The following is a 23,114-nucleotide window of genomic DNA, read 5'->3' on the forward strand; positions in this document are numbered from 1 at the left end:
TGAGGTTTATATGTTGAATGAGCACATATCTAGACATTCAGGAGTGGATGAATGCTTTTGCTTTCATCCCAGACAGGGCAGTTTCAGAGCCACATTTATAAAAGTCCTCAAAGCTCTCAAGGGATGGAGTACCAGTTGCCCACAGTGGTTGTCAACAAGACAAATAGCATCTTTGTTTCCGAGCTCCCCACTTTCCTGTTTACTCTGTCTTTTCCTCATACCTGCTTCCTAGGATCATATTGAAAACAGTCAACAATAATAAAAACCTTTCTCCACATCATTGTTTGAGGCTCTGTTTAGAAGAAATTCAGACTAATATGGATGTCTTCTCCAAAATAAGAAAATAAAGCACTTTCTAAATATCAGTTTCTGCTCACCATAATAATTTAACCTTTAAAAACATTTGAATAGACTATACAGGTTTGTTCAACTTTTATGATGACTGTAAAATCAGTCATCTGCATTAATCTCCAATTCAGCTGGTAAAAGTTTTTGCGTTCATTATTACTGGTAGCCTATTTTACTTATTTGTATTAAATTAAGTGAATATTTTACCCGCTGGGTGAGCAGACTAAGCCTTTTGCAGATTCCTGGGCAGGAGCCCAAAGTTCCAAATGCCCTTGATAAGAAAGACTTTTTGCATTCTTCTAGCTTACCTACACTGTAGAAAAACTCACTGGGTATTAAGATTGAAAGTGGGGAGCTCTTTAACCAAGTAAGAGAAAAAAACACTAAATGACATAAACAGTCTACTGAGAGACACTTTAAAACCACAAGGGAAGAGATTATCTTTAGATTCAATTGCTCACAATTCTCATTTGAAATTTCAGGAAATGAACCTTGAGATGATGTCAATCAGGCAGGAGCCAGGGCTTCCCAGCTTTATATTTTATGTTTTTAATGTGCTGCTTTCTTTCTGTATATCTTTATACACAGAAGAATATAGATCCATTGTACATTTTCATAGGAAGTTCAGTGGGGTATTAGTTTTCACCATCATCTATCTTGTTAAACTATTGCTTCTCCCATCATATTTTAAACTGGAAACAATAACCACATTATAGTCAGTCAAAATTCTCCCCCTCCACCTTCAGAGGAGCATTTCTTGCAGAAGAATAAATAATATGGATGTTCTCTTTTAAGTGTTCATGCTTGTCTCTCTGATATTCAAGACCCTGTGTGAAAGGTTTAAAACGATTTTAAGAAAGAATGAATGGAAAGAATAATTGTATGATTTACTTTCAGCAATTTTAACCAAACATTGTCTGGAGAGGCAAGAACTGGATTAAACTCTGATTATGACAATTATTACTCAGACAAACATTTCTAAGCCTCAAGTCTTTGATCTCTAAAATGGGGATAATAATAGTGTCTATCCTCTAAGTCGTGTGGATTTAATAAAATGAGCCTAATTGAGTGTTTAGCACAATAAGGACTCAAGAAGTGTTATCAATCTTTTAATTATTAAGATCATGATCATCTTCATCACCACCATCATCATCACCATCTTTGAATGCTCAATGACGTAAACAGGGAAAATCATTAAGTACAAGTTATTTAATATCTCACATAACAGATCTATGAGGCAGTGGTTACTTTCTCACTTTATAGGTGAGGAAACTCAGGAAGTTCAAATCAATTTTCTACAAAATTCTTAAGTGACAGAGCTGAAATATAAATCCATGTTTGCTCAGCAGCAAAGCTCATAAGTTTCTACTTAATGTGAAGTTGGAAAAGGTCAGAAATCTGTGAGACGAACTCCTCATGGCACATACTTTTCCCTCGAAATTATTGTTTGAGAAAATCTTATTTGATAAAGATTACTTTTTATTGTCTGTTTGAAAATCCTTAATCAACATTTAGTTCCCAATCAAAAGAGCATATTTAATTATTATCTGAATCACTGGTTCCACTGTGTTGCTTCCTACATCATATTTCCTTTGTCCTCTTCTTATTAAAAGTAAGAAAATAGTCAATATATAATTCTTGGCATTGACGTAGATAGTATATAACTTTCTAGCACGTTTTAAATGAAGTAAAATATGTCATATGTTTGGTATTTTGACTCAATGATATGGGTTATGTATTAAATTATCCTTTTTTCAATTTTTATTTGTTAGAAATAACACAAAAGAAGAAGAAAATCCTGTGATCCAAAATTTTACTTTCCCAGCTCTACACATGGATATCTTCTCCCAAAGATACCTCAGACTTAGTTATTATAGGAATTTGTAACATCTAGCAAATTTCTTTTTCCTACTCCTTTTCTACTAGCTGTAAACCTAATTGTCAGGTTAGTACATTATGAATATTGGGTATTCTCAGTCTAGTGATTCCCAGCCCACTCTGCTCTGCTCTGTAGTAAATTCAGCTAAACCCTTGCACAGATGGTCTGAGAGCTCTTTAAGATCTTCCCAAATTATCACCTATTGCTCCAAAAAAAGAAAATCTTCCGGTTAGTCTGGGTGTGTAAGCTCAAAGGCGTGAGTTTCTTTTACAGCTACATCTCAGAAACATGGTCTTGAGAAAGCTGAATTATAACACTTTATTTACTCATACTTCTTTATTCCCATCAGTATTCAGTGAATATCGATTTGTAGCCTGCCGGGTGTCCAGCACTGTTCTTGCATGGCACTGAGAATAAAACAATACCCTGCCCTCATGGAACTAATATTGCATGGACAAGGGAGAAGGGAGAGTGCTGGAGCTGAGAATGCAAGCTGTCTGGGGGAGTAAGGTGGGTGAATGGGCAGCCCTAGACAGCACTCCCTGAGAAAAACAGAAGGGAGTCTGTGATGTGTGGCAATAAATCCCTGAACTTTGTATCTGACAACTCGAGTTTTAGACACTGCTCGTACATTTTTTGTAAGTAACAACCAAGCAAGTTGTCAAATCTCTTTGGTATCCATTTGTTCATCTTTAAAGGTAAGATCATGTCAGTTCCTTTGAATTTTCACTTCTTGCACTTAAAAATGTGAGGTGATTTCCCATTTTCTACATAACTTAGTCTAAACTGTGATAGCATTGTACTGAAGACCCCAACTATCTTTTTATTTTGATTTTCCAGTTCTTGCTGGATGAAGACAAGCTTCCTCATTTGTATCTGACTGATTCTTACTGGTTCTTTAAAATTAAGGTCAAGGGAAGTTTTATTTGGGTCATTTTGATTGTTACTTCATAGATAACATAAGACATATTTGGTATGTTTATAATTGTTTATTTTGGAGGAACTTTTTGAAATGGAACTACTGACTCAAAGAGGGTGATTATTTTCAGGATGCATCTATAAATTACCAGAATGATTTCCAAAAAACTTGAGATTCATCAGCTTTTTATAAGAATGTTTTCCTAAAAATACCTTGGGGAATCATAATTGTTATTACCATAGTTTTTATTTTGGACACTTGTTTCCCAGGACTTAGGTTTCTTTACATCTCCCCTAGATAGGCCAGTTAGGAGCCCCCGTTTTATTCTTAACAATTAACTTATATATGATCACAATACTAGACACAGAGAATACAGTATTAGTTGCCACATAAATTAATGAGGCATTGAAACATAAAATACATTTGAAAACTTAGGCTCATATATTTATGAATAAATGTATTTAGTTTGATAAAAATTGAACTTACCTGATAGCTTTCCACTATTTTTTCTAAAACATGTTCCCAATGAACAGATATCTCAGAAGATGATAAGACTTTTACACCTACTTCTGTTGGGGCTTCACTGGGAGCTGAAATTTTATGAGAACATTACGTTATTAGTGAGATATTTACATTTAAGAAATTCAACTAGCATTATTTGCTATATGAATGATGTTGCACCATACTTTAATTTTTCTAAAATAGCTTTAATATTCTCAAATGGACACAAGCACAATTATTTTATTACCTCTTCCTGTATTTTTCTGTTACTTTGTTTTAGGCATTAGTGATAGATGTACACACATTCATATACAAAATTGTTAATATAGACATATACACATACACATGCCCACACACACTTCAAGCAAATACAGAAAGCTCCTTTAATTTCTATTATATCTGTGAGTAAAACAATACTAATTTTTAAAAATATTTTCTCAACTGATATGCTTAAGAAAGTCTGTTGATGCAAATTAAAATTATTAATATTTAGCTATCAACTCTATATTACTGGAAATAGCAAATTTAGTATTTAGTATAGAAAATAGTTCAATATAATACATTTTCTCTTATATGCTATTTGTGTAAACTATGAGCAGCAATATAAAAATAAATATTCCCTTTTTAAGTTCAAGCTAAGATCTTTAAAAAAAAATTTTAAGAGCCTTTGAAACAAGTTGTGACATCCACCGTTTCCTGGGCTCAAGAAAGCTTTTATGTGTCTAATCTTCCAAATGGGCATCAAGTCAAATATGTATCTAAAAGGCCTCTGTTCTGGGAAAAAAAGTAATTTACATCTCTTAAGAAATTTACACAAAGAAACCAATGAAGGCTTTAAGCAGGGGTGATCAATTTTTATTGTCTTTCATTTAAAAAGCCATAATCCTATTTAATGTTTAAAAATGTTCTACACATGAACACTGTTGCCTTTCCAAATCAAGGCAAACCTGTAGCATTATGATTGATTTCTCAGCAGTAGAAGAAGAGATTAACACTTATACAAGTTTCAACACATGCAAGTTTTATGAAACTCATAAAATATTTAGGAAAGAAATATAATTAAATACAAATGGCCATGACTAAATAGATGACAAGCTATTTGCCTGAAAGCTTACTTTAGCATCAAGTAAAGCAGTAAAAAGGTGAGAAGGTAACTTGTAAAAATGCTTAAGATACTCGTTTTATCTGTAAGATGTACTCATGTTCTTCAAATTATTAAAACTGAGTAAAGTTTTATATATATATTTTTTTTTCTTTTTTTTTTCCTTTTGCGATGGAGTTTTGCTTTTGTTGCCCAGGCTGGAGTGCAATGGTGTGATCTCCACTCACTTTAACCTCTGCCTCCCAGGTTCAAGCTATTTTCCTGCCTTAGTCTCCCCAGTAGCTGGGATTACAGGCATGACCCACTACACCTGGCTAATGTTGTATTTTTTGTAGAGACAGGGTTTCTCCATGTTGGTCAGGCTGGTCTCGAACTCCCGACCTCATGTTATCTGTCCACTTCAGCCTCCCAAAGTGCTGGGATTACAGGCGTGAGCCATCATACTCGGCCAAGTTATATTTCTGCTGAATGAGCTCAAGCATAGAGAATGTCAGTTTGTCATCAGGACTTTTCCACTGTTTGATAATAAACAAATTATTTCTACTTTTTTCTTTGAATGTATTTGATTATGCTAACTAAAAGGCAAATATATATGTGTGTGTGTGTGTATATATATATATACACACACACACACACACACACACACAGTATATTCAAATACACATTTTTGTATGCAGTAAAAACATATACAGTAAAAAGTATATATATGCTTTTAAATATATACTTATATATATACACACATATATACTTATATATATATAAATGACTACCTTTTATATTAATAATTGTTAAATCAATTTATGTATATTTAAGATACATGACATGGTATTATGAGATACATATATAGAATAAAATGACATTTAATAAAATATCATAGGATGATTTAGTTATATATTACATTTTTAAACAAATACTAAAACTAATAATCCTGTGACTGATGAACATGTGAGAATTTCTTTTGAGGTCTAAGGCATGGCTAAATGTCTGTTTCGGAGTAAAAATAATGCAAGTTGGGTGAACCAATAGAGCACATTTCCTCTAAGGATAGAAGAGTACCTCACACAGCTTTAGTTTTTCAGCTCTTCCACTTGTGCTTCTCACACATGTGCAAAGAGAAATTTGGCCAAGGGTAAATGTATCATTGCCAAAGATCAGAAGGCAATGACATATCTATTTGCTTTTCTAGCCATTATTTACATAGTGCACATGAATAAAGAAATGTAAGAAGGTATTAGTTTTGACAGGAATATAAATAACAAAAGTATAGCAGCTTAAACAGAAAATCAGAGAAAATAATGTAATTATGCTTAATCTAAAACTGTGTATCATTTGTATAATCATATAAAGTCCTCTGTGGCCATGCTTAGTTAAGTTAGTTTCTAAAAAACAAAAAGAGCTGGTATTAGTATTGTTTTTTTTTTCCCTAAATGTCCTATAGGACAAATTTTTCCCTTTTCAAGAAAACAATATCAACTGACTATCTGACCCCTTTTTCATATAATTATGTCTAGATTCCCTTTAACAAATTTTGTTCTCTCTTGTAATAAAAAGTTACATGAATGCTACAGTTACAGCATTTCTAAGTTAGAATTTTGGGCCATTTTATGAATAATGTATATGTTATAGAATTATAAATTTTATGAATATATAGACATTGTGATGTTCTGTTCAAGTATGAAGAGTTTCTGACTACAAAATCACAATCAAGAGCCCAGAAATGGGAGGCTAAGCCAATTATTTTAATGGGGATTTCCTAATACCATGGGCAGGAGCTAAATGATGATAAAGACTTTTGCAACATTCTCATCATTTAGATGAAGAGGCTGACATTTAATTTGGTTTAAAACAGTACTCATTTACTAAATGCATAATGCTATAAAATGGTCTTAGTAAGTCAGTCCTGAAAGGAAGCAAACTAAACGCCTGTTAGAGAATTAGGTTTTCCTCCCTCTTCACGTTAGTAAGGACTTTCTTTGACCTACCATCTTGTGCTGAGTTAATGACTGCTACTAGGCTGTAAGGTCCATCTCCTTTGTTGTTGAAGGCCTTCACTTTGACTTGAAATGCAGTGGAAGGGCTCATGGTTTCATCTTTATGGACGTATCGGCCAGTGTCAGGATTAGTAACTGTGACTTTTTTCCATTCTTCTCCATCAAACGGCTTAAATGCCACTATGTAACCAAAATTGTTGCCATAGTGGTATTCTCTTGACAAAGGCTAAATATAAATTAAAATAGTGAGTGAGTTTCAGTAATATAGGTGACGGAGGGAATCCTATGGGGATAATAACACACATGGAGGCATGCGCTTTGTAAAAACATACTCAGTTCATATATTAGTGCTGGTTCCAAATGCCAGAGGAAAAACATGCTCAAACATGGGATGACCTTATTTACCAAATGGTAGCTTTGCTACTCCTTGAACACCTCAGAGGCCTCCTACTCGGGGCCTTTTTACTTCAGTTCCCTCTGCCTAGAATGTTCTCTTAGATGTCATGGTACTCCTCCCCACCTCCTCACTTTCCTGAGGTAAAAATCACCTACTTGACGTTGTTTTCTCTGGCCACAGGTTCTGCCATTGCAAGGTTCCTTCCACGATATCCCATGCCCCACCCCGCTGCGTACTGTTTCTCTTTAACCCTAACACAATCTATACATTTTACTTATTTATCTACATTATTGTCTCTCTCAACTACTAGAATACACACTTTATGAAGGCAGAGTTTTTGTCAGTTTTGTTTACCTCTTTATCTCTAGCACCTAGAACAGGGCTTCAAATAATATGTATTTAAAGGATGAGCAAATGAATTTCATTAGAATTGAAAGGCAATGGTAGGAGAGTTATACAAGACTCTAGAATATCTCCTCTGTGATCAAAAAGAAACTGGTCAGAGGAATAAAAGCAGGTGACAAGGAGAAAGGCCATTAGGAGGATGGCTTTGGGTCTCTGTCCCCAGTGCTAAAGCAAGTGCTTGGTTTTTCATCATTTTCTCAAGGTTTCTTATTATCACCCATGTCAGTTGCCTTACAAAGAAGTCTATGTCAGGCCTACCCATCTATTAGTAATAAATATTGACTTATAGCTACTTCTAGTGAGTACTTGCCAGTTAGCCCTTTCTAGCAATTAAGGTAAATATACAGATTGTATATTTACTCTTTTTTTTTTTTTTTACCAGAAAATCAAATTTAAGATGTCTTGAGGCAAAACCTTAAAGTAAATATAACACTATTGCTTGGACATACTTAAATAGGAAGATGTAGAAATGTTTAAAGATCAAATGGTAGAAGCTGTATGTGGTTGCACAATATAGTAATAGATCTGTGATTTTAGATTATTAGATAGCACAGCCTAACACTTCTACAATAGTTTAAACATTTTTCTGATTGATAGTTCTCTACTTAGTTTTTGGAATTTAGAGTGTAACAGAATCAGCTATGGAGCTTTCAAAAATAACAACTCTCAGGCTCTATCTCCAGAAACTTGAATTTGAATCTTTGGAGGAGAATTTCCAGTTTTGAGTTTTTTAATAAGGCCTATCTTATTCTGTAGCAGATATCCACAGAATTTACAAAAATCAATTCAAGCCATAAGAGAAAAAGTGAAGTGTTCTAATTTTTATAATATTTGCATTTTTGTGACATTTTATTGGCAGTAAAACTTAGAAATATTTTAAGATTCAGATTAGCAAATGGATTTTTTCACTAAATCTTGCTTTAAAATGTGATTTAAATGCTAGGCATAATAATGACTACAAAGCACATAGTGAGTCAAGCTTTGCTAAACATTCACTTATTAAATAAATCAATTTGACTCATGGAAATAATAAAACCTGTCTTTTTTTTATACAGTCTTCAAAATCCTTTGGAGCCTAAATTCTGCTCTTTGACTATCTACAGTGATCCAACACTAAGCATATTTAATGAATACATGAATCTATATAAACCATATTATCTGGATAAATGCCAGATGTCTAAGTCAGACAATTTTGTCCTGTAACAACTTTCCTCACCCCTCCCAATATCTTTCCTATTTCCAAAATCCAGCTAAGATGTATTACTTTCTAGTGATTATAGTCTCTGATAGAGAACTCTCCTTTGACTCATGAAACTGTAATAAAATGCTTTGGATACCTCAGTAACTAGTCCCATGGGTGACTTCTAAGATTGACCTATCATGCTATATTACACCAGTGATCAAAGTAAGCTTCAAGTGAGGAGGCAGACTCCAATTTAAAAATGGGTTTTGATACAAAGTTTGTAAATGGAATCTTTGGAATTTAGAATGTCCAGAGACAATGTTTTAAATTACAATTAGATTACCAGACTACAATGATCAAAGTATCCCTGGAATGAGACAGCTGAATGTTTAATCACCTGGGCTAACAGATATGTTACCATCCAGGATTCATTCTTGCATAGGAACTACACACTAAGCCACAGTAAGCCAGATAAAGTCTGATATGCATTTAAGAAAAAAAAAATAGTAATGTATTCTTGCTTGTGCGTTGGGCTTTCTTTTTCAACTCGATTCATGAAGCAACCTATAGTATGTGCAACTCATCAATACTTACTGCCCATGTTATGGTCAGCTCTCTGTTTCTTCCACCTCCACCTCCTACATCTGAAGGAGCCACATTTGGTGCTGAAACAAACAAATAAATATATTCAAAACAACAAAACTAGGGACTATATATTTTTTCCTGGTGTTAGAATTTGTATTCACCACAGAAACCACAAATTTTTTCTTTAGGAAAACCACACTGCACACATGATCAATGCAATTATAATAACAATGGCTCACTGTAGCTGTAATAATCTGTTTTTCTGCCAAGATAAAAATTGATTTGGTGCCACAGGAAATGTGCCCATTTCCTTCAGCAAAGGATAGCAAAGCAAATTTGCCTGCCCATCTTTTTCTTCTTCTGTCCTTTCAGTTAATAATATTTTGAAAGAGTACATAGACTCTGTTGGAAAAAGATTTTGCCACTTTTACTTTTGAACCCTATGAACTTCTAACAACTTACTGTTGTGTTAGTTTAATGCTTCATTCTACAAATAAATGTTAAGAAACCATGCATTTATATTGGAGAATGTTTTCCCAAATATCTATAAATATTAGAAATCTAATATTGTCTCTTATGCTCTCACTTTCACTTTAACTTTTCTCTGAAACTGTGCCATTAGTGACTCCAAAGTACTCCCTCCCCCACTCTCTTACATCATCTTGTAGTGTCAGTTCCCTTGCTAGAAAGAGCCTCTGTAGTCTCCTTAAAAATATTTCTGTCTACTGCTTTCTTCTTAATCCCCAAGCCATTGCTCCCTTTTCTGCCACTGAACTGCATGAAAGAACTAATACATGGCTTTTTTTTTTTTGAACTTCACTCCATAATCACTTTTTAACAACCCACATGTATCCAATATAGGAGTTAAGAAGAAATCACTTAGGAAGAAAGTAAGCATATGGGAGTCCTTGGTAAGGCTTTGCTTTTTAGTGAAAAGCAGCCTGAAATCATTTTCTAAGAAAGAGCAGCCTGTAAAGTTGAGCTGCTGACATAGACAAGCAAACTGGGAGCTTGCATAGGTGAATGGTGGCCAGAACTAAGGACTAGACATGTTCAAGATGGTGGCTCCATCCTCCCTTTTTTTTCAGTCACACGTACAGTAAGAACCAGACCAGATAGCACCAATCAACTGGAAAGCCCATTTGCATAAGATTAGGGTGCAGCAACCAGCCTTCCCCATGCATGATGTAAACGTCATACCTGATCAAACCAATCTGTGAGCCCTATGTAGATCAGACACCGCCTTCTTAAACCTGACGTCTTTTCTGCTCGGGGACCCCACTCTTTCTAGAGAGAGAGCTGTTTCTCTTTCTCTTCTCTTCTCCCTATTAAACCTCCACTCTTAAACTCCTTGTGTGTGTCCACGTCCTAAATTTTCATGGTGTGAGATGATGAATTCCAGGGAATATACCCCAGACAGCATAGCCGCTTCATGTTGGGGACCTCATCTGGGGTACCAAGGTACAACATTAATCAAAACAGTGAGTAGAGGAACAGACTCCAACTCTGTCTTTCCATTCTGAGGCTATTGGCCTCCATTTTAGAACCAAATCAAACAAAATACTGGCCCACTTCAGGCATTTAAAAACAACCTGGCTGCACCTTTACAAGACTTGGGGGACAGGCTTACTGGGGAGAACATAAAGAATCCCCCAAGTACCCATGGGTTGCTTGGCATATTAGCCATGTTTGAACCAGCTTCCTTTGATGGAGGACTTAGCTGTCATTTGGGGCTGGAAGTAGTCCTGGGGCAAATGAGGATTTTTGGATGGGGCTACTCCCTCGTGTTTTCCAGAGGCTACTGGATTGACCCCAGCCTTTCACCACCCTGATGGGGTGTTGCCACAGGATCCCCAACTTTCCTATCATAGTTTCTTCCTTTCCTGTTGGCAACTGTCATAACTCTTATCCTCTCTGTATGCAATGTGCAGGAAGCTTTACAGTTCAGGAAGAAATCTTGTTTGCCAAGATCAGGGAATGTCATAGTAACAGGGGATATAGCTCAAGGAATATATTGTGATTTTCTAGGAACAGAGGGCACCCCCCAACCCCCACAGAGAGCATCTCTCCCTGCCCTTGGTCCAGAGAGCAAATGGCATTTTCAGGTCTCTCCCTGCCTTTGATTTGGAGAGCACAAGGCATTTCCACATCACTCTGCCCTTGGTCTGGAGAGCACGACATGTCAAGGTCACTCTGCCCTTGGTCTAAAGAGCACATGGCATCTCAAGGTCAACAGCACCACCTAGTGGAATAGGAATCCTCTCCATGAGGCACATTGTCGGTCCTTTACCAAAATCCCTAGCTTCCTAATTCTTTCCCCTTTTTATCCCTCTCTACTAGAAACCAGGCTATACACTGTTTCCGTGAATGGGAAAACTCTGCCTTCAATAATTAGGAGTAAAATGTCCTGCAGAACCAAATTTTAGTCTCTATACTGTCCTACCATCAGGAAAACAGCCATTTGGTCTCTACGTTCTTTTAAGACATCTATTCTACCTCCAGTTAGAATGGTACTTAATTAACAAGGGGATTTGAAGTCTGGAAGTTAACCAGATCCAATATCTACAAGTAAACACTTTAGCATGGGCCATAATATCAGGATATAGAGCTAACACCAGCACACTTCCTCCATTAAGGTGGCAAGTGCAACAATTGCTCAAATACAACTGTTACATAATCTTTCCCGAGATGCATTTTTCAGGGAGCCCTACAGGCCAGACAAGTCTAGGAAATCAAAGGAAAATTGCAGGCAGAGGACTAGAGTCACATGGGTGAGGGTGACTAAAACCTATCACTTAGTTTCTCTGGTTCCACAGCTGGGGAAGTCACACCTGTAACCATAGGTAGCACTTTTAACAAGGTGACAGGAAGGACCCCAGGAATCATGGAGGGAAAACAGCAGGGAGGAAGCCCTCAATGTCTTTCTCTCCACCCTAAGTCACATCAAAGGAAAGGAGAGTAAAGGAATGCCTTTTTCTCCTTCTCTTTATCATCTAAGGCCCGAATGCACAGAGACTCCTTTGACCTTGAGACTTTGAAGAAAAAGTGGCTCATTTTCTTTTGCACAAGGACATGGCCTTCTTACTAGAGCTTTGCAGGTTTTACAAAATCAACCCAGCCCTTTTAGCAATCATACCAGGCAGCCCCAAAGGGAATGATTCCCTAAGGCTAGAAAAGCAACTTCCAGAGGAACATCTGAGAATCCTCTTATTTGGGGTCACCTCAAGTTGCAGAACTTTAGGCAAATAAAGGAAAACTTAGGCCAATTTCCTGATGACCCTGATAGGTATATAGAAGCCTTCCAAAATTTAGCTCAGGTGTTTCACCACACATGGAGACATGTTATGCTGCTCTTAAGCCAAATCCTAAGTAGATAAAAAGGAGTCAGCTCTGCAGGAAGTAGAAAATTTTGGAGATGAGCAACATGTCTCGTATGGGAGACTAAAAAGGACAAAAAGGAGATAGGGAAGGCAAAGAAATAATGGAAACACCATTCCTGATAGGAAGGGAAGCAGTTCCTCTAAACAACTGTAATTAGAACACCAGTGATGTCATAGATAATGGAAAATGAAACACTATTTAATGTATATATTGTAGGGCCTATGAGGAATGAGGGCAAAATCTATTAATTATTCTAAACTTTCCATGATAGACTAAAAGCCAGATGAGAATACTGCACCCTTTATGGAAAGACTGAGGAGGATCTCATAAAACAAACCTCCTTATCCCCTGAATCAGTCGAGGACAGCTCATCCTAAAAGACAAGTTTATTAAAAAGGCAACTCCCAATAATAGAAGAAAACTACAGGAGCAGTCTGTAGCAGCAGATAACATCTTGGAGAACCTCTTGAGGGTGACCACTTTGGTTTTTTTATAATAGGGACCAGGAGGAGGTCCAGGAGAAAGAAAGGAAGTAAAAGAGAAGAACAGAGGCCCTAAAAGCTGCTCTGCAGACAAACAAAGTCCAGAATCCCTGAGGTACATCTACTAGTTGCTATCAGTGCAGCAAGTCAGGGCACTTTAAAAAAGAGTGCCCAGGCAGCAAGAAAAAACCACCTCAACCCTGTCCATCCTGTCGCAGGAACTATTGGAAATCAGACTGCCCCCAGAGATGAAAGTCACCCAGGTTCCAAACCAGTCTCACAGAAGGTCCAACAGGAATGATGGCTCCTGGGGAATCCAGTGGCTCAAACTAACATACAGCACAGGAGCCCTGGGTGATTCTGAAAACTGAATGAAGGTAGATCTCCTTCTGAACACTAGAGACAGTCTCCCTCTTCTCCTCTCTAATCCAGGCCTCCCCTCTTTCCATAGCATGACCATGAGGGGCGTCTCAGGAAAAATGTGAACTCAATATTTTTCACAACCCCTTAGGTTGCAGATGGGGAAGCCTAATATTTACACATGCCTTTTTAATCATGTCAGAAAGTTCCACTCCTTTATTAGGTAGACGTATTTTACTCACATGCAGGCCAGCATTCTTGTACCCCCAGGAAAAACTCTTTGTCATCCCCTGGTAGAAGTTAATATTAATCCAGAAGTGTGGGCAACTTGAGGAAAAATAAATTGAGCTGTAACTGCTAGGTCAGTTCAGATCTATCTTAAGAATCCCACTTCTTTTCCTAACCAGAAACAATATCCACTGAAGCCAGAGGCTAGGAAAGGTCTAGAAGCCATTATTAATAACCTGAAGGTGCAGGGCCTCTTCAAACCCTGTATCAGCCTCTTCAACGCCCCAGTATTAGAAGTAAGAAAACTCAAGGGGAAATGAAGACTACTTCAGGACCTCCACCTCATTAATGAGGTTACAGTCACAGCCTTTCCATAGGAAGGGCCTTCAATCTGTATATATCAGAAAGGAGGAAAATGGCCCAGGGATTTTTAACACAGGTCTGAGGACCAGCTCAACAGCCAGTGGGTTACCTGAGTAAGGAACTTAATTTGGTGGTTAAAGGATGGCCAGCATGCATCTGAGCCATTGCTGCAGTGGCCCTACTGGTCCCAGAAGCCTTCAGATTAACCCTGGAAAACAACTTGACTATGTATACCACACATAATATGATGGGATTACTGTCCTCTAAGGGAAGCCTTTGCTTAACAGCAGTCTCCTTAAGTATCAAGCTCTATAGTTAGAGGGTTCCACCATCCAGTTAAAAACTTGTTTTTGTTTAAGCCCAGCCACTTTTCTCCCCAAGGGAACTGGGGAAACTAAATATGACTGTGAACAAGTTATGGTACAGACCTATGCAGCCAGGGAAGATTTCAGAAAAACTCCCCTAGAAAATCCAGATTGGACCCTTTTAACAGATGGAAGCTCCTTTATAGAACAAGAAGTTCATAAGGCAGGATATGTTGTAGTCACTCTGAATGCTGTTATTTAAAGTGTGTGTCTCACTCTAGACACAAACACTCAACTAGCGGAACTGATAGCTCTTACAAGAGCACTTGAGTTAAACAAGGGAAAGGTAGCTAACCTTTACACTGATTCCAAGTATGCTTTTGGAGTTCTTCATGCTCATGCTACCATTTGGTTCAAAGAAGATTATAAAGGAATGAAACTAAGACAGGATCTTGTATCAGAAATACTTATAAAGGAAACAGTTGTTTAAAAGAGAGATGTTTAGGACAAGTCAGAAGATTTAAGCATGTTATAGATGGTTTGTGAACATCTTGAAAGGATTAAAAGGATGGTAAATGCATGTCCTAAAAAAAAAAAGAGTTGATTGTTTAAAAAGAAAGATGTTTAGGACAAGTGAGAAAGTTTAACCATGTTGTAGACGCTTTGTGGAAGCCATGAAGGAATTAATTGCCAGAAAGATTTAGCTGAGGTTAACACTAAAATTACACTAGCCACCCAATAACATATTTCTCCCAATCATATTGAAAGTTATGAAATATGATCTAGACCAGAAATTATCCCCTAATGGCAAAGCAAGGGGGGAATATATGTTTTCCTCAAAAAAAAAATGTTGCTTTTATATCAACACTTCTGGTAAAGTACAGCAACATCTGGTGAAAGTAAACTAGTATTTCAATCTATTGAAATGGCTGACAGGTATCAAACCCTACTGTTATGATTGTGGCCTATAGTACCTCCACTAATAGTGACAGTATTAATACTCATATCAAACTAAAATTCATCTCTTCTTACCTAGAAACAATCAAACTCCAAATGGTGCTACAGACAGAATCAGCACATGGACATGCCTTTTTTCCAAAATCCCTTAAGGTGACCCCAGGAGGAGTCCTAGTTGCTGTTCCCTACACAACACACTTTTTTAGCAGGAGGTGGCCAGAAAGAGTTATCATCCAAACAACCCCTAACAGCAGTTAGGGTTACCACTCCAGAAGGGAGAATCATATAGGATTTAAGAAGAAATCACTTAGGTAGAAAGTAAATGTATGCGAGTCCTTGGTAAGCCTTTGCTTTTTATTGAAAAGGAGCTTCAAATCATTTTCTAACAAAGAGCAGCCTGTAAAGCCAAGCTGCACACAGAGATAAGCAAACTGGGAGCTTGCGTGGGTGAATGCTAGCAGGAACTAAGAACTAGACATGTTGAAGATGGCTGCTCCAGTTCCCCTTCTCTTTGTCAGCCACATGAACAGTAAGAAGCAGACAAGTTGGCACTGATCAACTGGAAAGCCCATTTGCACACTAAGATTAGGGTGGGATGACCAGCCTTCCCCCTGCACTATGTGAACATCATACCTGATCAAACCAATCTGTGAGCCCTATGTAAATCAGATACCACCTCCTCAAACCTGAGTATAAAATTGGGTGCATTCATTGCCAGCCAGCCTTTTCCTCTCAGGGACCACTCTCTCTCTAGAGAGAAAATTGTTTCTCCTTCTCTTCTCTTCTGCCTATTAAACTTTCACTCCTAAACTCCCCGTATGTGTCAGTGTCCTAAATTTTCCTAGCGTGAGACAATAAAACCCAGGATACATATCCCAAATGACATAGCCACTTCATATCCACTTCTTTAAATTACTGAAATTCCTCCTTCAAAAAAACACAAAACTGCTTTGAATTGCCAAGTCCAATGGCCTCTTCTTTGATTCTCTCCAAGTTTTTCTCTCTCTTTGAAACTCCTTCAGGTAAGCACTGTATCTTATTGGATTTGTGTATACTTAACACCTAACTGACCTTGTACAGAAGAATAAAGCATTCATTGTTTGTTCCTGCAGTCTGGGCACCACCCAGCTATCCAGCCATGTGGATGAAGTTCATGTTTCTATAGAGGACATACCTTTCCCACATAAATGCTTTGACTCAGTGTGAAATATAATTCTCAAATCTGTTAAACATTTAAAAGAGATGAAATGTTAGTCCCTAAATCTCCGCCCATTGTGGAATAGCCACACCTTCCTTAGAGTGCTCACAGCAAGATATCTGTTTACTGAATTGCAGCTCCTAATAATTGTGATTCAAAAATACCTACATTAAGGCTTCTGATGTTAGCCATGCAAAGTCTTGGTGGAGTATGTACACTAATTGTGCAGAAATAAAACTACATGCTTTTCCTTTTATCTATAGAAGTATATGGTGGATCACTCTTGCTTGGGGGACACAGAGAAGGCACCCAGACCTTGCCCACCAGCACCCAGCCCTTGAGTCAATACCACTTCCAGCGTGACCACGCACAGTTCCACCAGGGGTCCTCTGCTCCCACCCCCTCCTCAGCTATGTTGCCTCTGCCACTGTGGTGAACACCTGCAGGGAGGCAGACACCACAGCACTTGCCAGCACTCTGTTACAGCTGCCACAGCTCAGCCCTCCTGTCCAGTGAAGTGGATGCCAAACTTTTAGGAGACAGAAGACAAAGTGGGGGCCCAGTACAAGTCCCCAGAGTTATAGCATGCAGTCCTGGAATTGGGAGCTGAATGCTGGCCCCATAAAAATCTTGTGGAAATGAAGTCAGTTGGCTGAATCTACCTTATACCACAATCAAACTCTCAAAGTCATCAAATAGGATAAAAGAGAAAAAAAAGCAAAGGTCATTAGTTTCAAAGATTGAAGGCAGATAAGCCCCCAAAGATTAGAAGAAATCCTCTGCAAATGCTTAAAATTGAAAACTCCAGAGTGCCTTCTTTCCTCCAAATGATGGAATCACCTCTCCAGCCAAGGCTCTGAACTGGGCTCAGAATGGCTGGATTGACAGAAACAGAATTCAAAATATGCACAGAAATGAAGATTATTGATCTAATGGAGTACAATGTAACCCAAGGTAAGGAAGCTAAAAATAATTATAAAACAATGAAGGAGCTGACAGACAAAATAGACAGTTTAGAAAAGAATGTAATCAACCTCATAGAGCTAAAAACACACTACAAGAATTTCATAATGCAATCACAAGTATCAACAGCAGAATAGACCAAGTAGAGGAAATAATCTCAGAGCTTGAAGACTGGCTTTCTGAAATAAGACAGTCAGATGAGAATAGAGAAAAAATAATTTAAAGAATGAAAAAAGCCAAGAAATATGGGATTATGTAAAGAGACTGAATCTGCAACTCATTGGTGCTCCTGAAAGAGATGGGGAGAATGGAACCAACTTGGAAAACATATTTCAGGATATCATCCAGAAGAACTTTCCCAACCTAACTAGACATGTCAACATTCAAACTCAGGAAATGCAGAGAACCACAATAATGTACTTCACAAGAAGATCATCCCAAAGACCCATAATCATCAGATATTTTAAGGTTGAAATGAAAGAAATATGCTAAAGGCAGCTAGAGAGAAAGGTCATGTCAACTACAAAGGAAGCCAAATAGACTAACAATGGACCTTTCACCAGAAGCCCTATAAGCCAGAAGAGATTTGGAGCCAATATTCAACATTCTTACAGAAAAGAAATTGCAACCCAGATTTCCATATCCAGCCAAACTAAGCCAAGGAGAAATAAGATCCTTTTCAGATAAGCAATGACTGAGGGAATTTATTACCACCAGAACTGCCTTACAAGAGCTCCTGAAGGAAGCACTAAATATGGAAAGGAAAGACTATTACCAGCCACCACAAAAACACACTGAATTACAGAGACCAGGGACACTATAAATCAACCACATAAACAAGTCTGCAAAATAACTGGCTAACATGATGACAGATGATGACAGTATAAAATCCACATATATCAACAGTAAACTTAAAGTAAGTGTGCTAAATGCCCCAATTAAAACACACAGAGTGGCAAGCCGATATAAGAACCAAGACCCATTTTTATGTTGTCTTCAAGAGATCCATCTCACATGCAATGACACTCATAGCCTCAAAATAAAAGATGAAGAAAAATCCACCAAGCAAATGGAAAACAGAGAAGAGCAGGAGTTGCAATCCTAGTTTCTGATAAAACAGACTTTAAACCAATAAAGATCAAAATAGACAAAGAAGGGCATCGCATAATGGCAAAGGGTTCAATTTAACAAGAAAATTTAACTATATTAAATATGTATACATCCAAGACAGGAGCACCCAGATTCATAAAGCAAATTCTTAGAGACCTTTAAAGAGACTTAGATTCTCACATAATAGTGGGAGTCTTTATCACCCCACTGACAACATTAGATAATCAAGATGGAAAATTAACAAAGATAATCAGGACCTGAACTCAGCATTGGATCAAATGGACCTGATAGATATCTACAAAACTCTCCACCCAAATACAACAGAATATATATTCTTCTCATTGCCACATGGCCCATACTCTAGAATTGAGCATGTAATTGGAAGTAAAACACTCCTCAGAAAATGCAAAAGAAACAAAATAATAAGAAACAATCTCTTGGAACACAGCAAAATCAAATTAGAAATCAAGACAGAAATTCACTCAAAACCATACAATTATGTGAAAATTGAATAATTGGTCCTGAAAGATATTTGGGTAAATAATAAACTTAAAGTAGAAATTAAGAAGTTATTTGAAACTAATGAGAACAAATATACAACATACCAGAATCTCTGAGACATAGCAAAGGCAGTGTTAAGAGGAAAATTCATAGCATTAAATGCCCCAATTAAACAGTTAAAAAGATCTCAAGTTAATCTAAAATCACAACTAAAAAACTAGAGAACCAAGAGCAAAAACATCCCACAACCAGCAGAAGATAAGAAGTAACTGAAGTCACAACCGAACTGAAGAAGATTGAGACTAAAAGTTCACTCAAAACATTAACAAATCTTGGAGCTGGTGCTTTGAAAAAAAATATTAAATAGGTAGACTGCTAACTAGACTAATGAAGAAAAGAGAGAAGCTTCAAATAAACACAATCAGAAATGACAAGAGGGATATTCACTTACCCCACAGAAACGTAAGCAACCACCAGCAGATAATATGAACACCTCTATACACATAAACTAGAAAATCTTGAAGAAATGGATAAATTTCTGGATACATATACTCCCAAAACTAAACAAGGAAGAAACTGAATCCCCAAACAGACCAAGAATGAGCTCTAAAATTGAGTTAGTAATAAATAGCCATCTAACCAAAAAAAGCCCAGGACAGATAGATTCATAGCTGCATTCTACCAGATGTACAAAGAAGAGTTGGTAACATTCCTGCTGAAACAATTCCAAAAAACTGAGGATAAGGGACTCTGCCTTAACTCATTCTGTGAGACCAGCATCATCCTGATACCAAAACAGGATGGCAGAAATACAACCAAATTGGCAATTTGCAGAAATTGGCAGAAATACAACCAAACAATTGGCAGAAATACAACCAAAAAGAAACTTTCAGGTCAGTATCCTTGATGAACATCAATAAAAATCTCCTCAACAGCATAACTGGCAAACTAAATCCAACAGCACATCAAAAAGCTCATCCATCACAATCAGGTGGACTTAATCCCTGGGATGCAAGGCTTGTTTAACATATGCAAATCAGTAAATGCGATTCATCACATAAACAAAATTAAAGACAAAAGCCACAAGATTAACTCAATAGGTACATAAAAGGCTTTTGATAAAATTCAACACTCCTTCATGTTAAAAACTGTCAATATACTAGGTATTGAAGGAATGTATCTCAAAATAATAGCAGCCATCTATGACAAACCCTCAACCAACATCCAACTGAATGAACAAAAGCTGGTAGCATTCACCTTGAAAATTGGCACAAGAGAAGGAAACATTCTCTCACCACTCCTAGTCAACATAGTATTGGAACTCCTAGCCAGGGCAACCAGGCAAGAGAAAGAAATAAAGGGCATACAAATAGGAACAGAGGATGTCAAACCATATCAGTTTGAAAATGACATGATCCTATATCTAGAAAACCCTATAGTCTCTGCGGAAAAGTTTCTTAAGCTAATAAACAACTTTAGCAAAGTCTCAGGATACAAAATCAATGTCGGAAAATCACTAGCATTCCTATACACCAACAGCAGTCAAGCCAAGAGCCAAATGAGGAGTGTGATCTCATTCCTAATTGCCAGAAAATGAATAAAATACCTAGGAATACAGACAACTAGGGAGATGAATATCTCTGTGAGAAGAACTACAAACCACTGCTCAAAGATCAAGAGATCATACAAACAAATGGAAAAACATTCCATGCTCATAGATAGAAAGCATCAATATCATAAAAATGGCCATACTGCCCAAAGCAATTTATAGATTCAATGCCATGCCTATTAAATTTACCATTGAGATTCTTCACAGAACTAGAAAAGACTCTTTCAAAATTCACATGGAGCCAAAAAGTCCAAATAGCCAAGGTAACCCTAAGTAAAAAGTATAAAGATAGAGACATCACACTACCTGAATTTAAACTATTCTACAGGGCTACAGTAATCAAAACAACATGGCACCAGTACACAAAAATAGACACATAGACCAATGGAACAGAACAGAGAACCCAGAAATAAGGCCACACAGTTACAACTTTCTGGCCTTTCACAAAGCTGATGAAAGCAATAGGGATACAACACCCTATTCAATAAATGGTGCTGGGATAACTGGCAAGCCATATGCAGAAGATTGAAATTGGACCCCTTCCTTACACTTTATACAAAAAAGAACTCAAGATGGATTAAAGACATAAATGTAAAACCTCGAACTATAAAAACCCTGGAGGACAACTTAGGCAATACCATTCAAGACACAGGAATGGGAAAAGATTTCACGATGAAGATGCCATAGCAAAAATTGACAAATGGGATCTAATTAAAGAGCTTCTGCACAGCAAAGGAAACTACAACAGAGTGAACAGACAACCTGCAGAATGGGAAAAAAATTTTTGTAAACTATGCATCTGACAAAAGTCTATTATCCAGCAGCTATAAGGAACTTAAAAAAAATTTACAAGAAGAAAACAACCACCTTAAAAAGTGAGCAAAGGACATGCACAGATACTTTTTAAAAGACATACCTACAGCCAACAATCATGAAAAAAGCTCCACATCATGATCATTAGAGAAATGCAAATCAAAACCATAATGAGATATCATCTCACACTAGTCAGACTGGATATTATTAAAAAGTAAAATAACAGATGCTGGCAAAGTTGTGGAGAAAAAGGGAACACTTATACATTGTTATATAATATGCAATCCATGGTCACCAAATATCCAATCTCAGTTCTGCATACTCTACTGCATCAGGTATTGTAATGCTGATGATAGTAGTGCTGACACCACCACCATCTAATTTTAATAAGTGTTTGATATATGCCAGGCACTATGCTAACCACTTTACATCCATGAGTCCATTCAATGTACTCCATGGCCCTGTGAGCTGGGTAATATGACTGTCTTTTATTCTTTCTCATCATGCTCCACTTGGGTTTCTTTGTCCACTAGTGTTTCAAAACTACTGTTTACAAAGTCATCAGTCACCTGCACTTGGCTAAATCGAATGTCACTTGTTTATTCTTTTTTAAATTTAACATTTTTTGGAGCGTTTCACAGAATTGATCATCTTCTTTCTTGAATCTCTCATTTTTTCTTAAATTCAGATTTTACCAACTGGGTTTTCTTTCTACCTCATGGACTGTTCCTTCTCATTATTCATGCTTAGTTGACTCCCTCTGTCAACTTGTAACTGTTGGATGACTTAGGACTTCTTCTATGTACTCCTTTCTATTCTCTCCATGGATCTTCTTTAAGTACTGACACCTAGGCCCATGGCTTTAAATATTCAAAGTTCTGTCTCTAGCCCTAATCTCTCTTCTAACCTCTAGACATATGTGGTTAGAGGTCTCTCTGTCTAGGCAGAAACTCTACAAGCCAGAAGAGATTGGGGATCAATATTCAACTTTCTTAAAGGTAAGAATTTTCAACCCTGAATTTCATATCCTGCCAAACTAAGCTTCATAAACAAAAGAGGAATAAAATCCTTTCCAGACAAGTATATGCTGAACGATTTCATTACCACCAGGCCTGCCCTGCAAGAGTTCTTGAAAAAAACATTAAATATGGTAAGGAAAAACCAGTACCAACCACTGCCATCGGTACAATATAGTGTGGCAATTCCTGAAAGACATAAAAACAGAAATACCATTCTACCTAGCAATCCCATTACTTGTTATATACCCAAAGGAATACAAATTGTTCTATTCTAAATATACACACATGAGTATGTTCATTACAGCACTATTCACAATAACAATGACATGGAATAAACCTAAATGCCCAATCAGTGGTACACTGCATAAAGAAAAATTGGTACATATACACCATGGAATACTATGCAGCCATAAAAAAGAACAAGATCATGTGCTCTGCAGGGACATAGATGGAGCAGGAAGTCATTATCCTTAGCAAATTAGTGCAAGAACTGAAAAGCAAATACTGTATGCTTT

The 23,114-nt window shown here is 37.1% G+C and overlaps 1 protein-coding gene across 3 annotated transcripts in view; it reads right to left on the bottom strand.

Annotated features, from left to right (window-relative positions):
• The window catches only part of CNTN1 (contactin 1), a 385,274-nt gene that overhangs the window by 45,515 nt on the left and 316,645 nt on the right, over window positions 1-23,114 (bottom strand). For all 3 annotated transcript variants that reach the window (XM_012465626.2, XM_064369834.1, XM_012465627.2), the window contains 3 exons: window positions 9,320-9,390; window positions 6,732-6,966; window positions 3,633-3,736 (listed from right to left, as the gene is read on the bottom strand). In XM_012465626.2, coding sequence (XP_012321049.1) covers window positions 3,633-3,736; window positions 6,732-6,966; window positions 9,320-9,390 — 410 coding nt within the window. The remainder of the gene's footprint in view (window positions 1-3,632; window positions 3,737-6,731; window positions 6,967-9,319; window positions 9,391-23,114) is intronic.

Source organism: Aotus nancymaae, unplaced genomic scaffold, assembly GCF_030222135.1.
Source record: "Aotus nancymaae isolate 86718 unplaced genomic scaffold, 86718_ANA_hifiasm-v0.15.2.pri h1tg000092l, whole genome shotgun sequence".
Lineage (NCBI taxonomy): Eukaryota > Metazoa > Chordata > Mammalia > Primates > Aotidae > Aotus > Aotus nancymaae.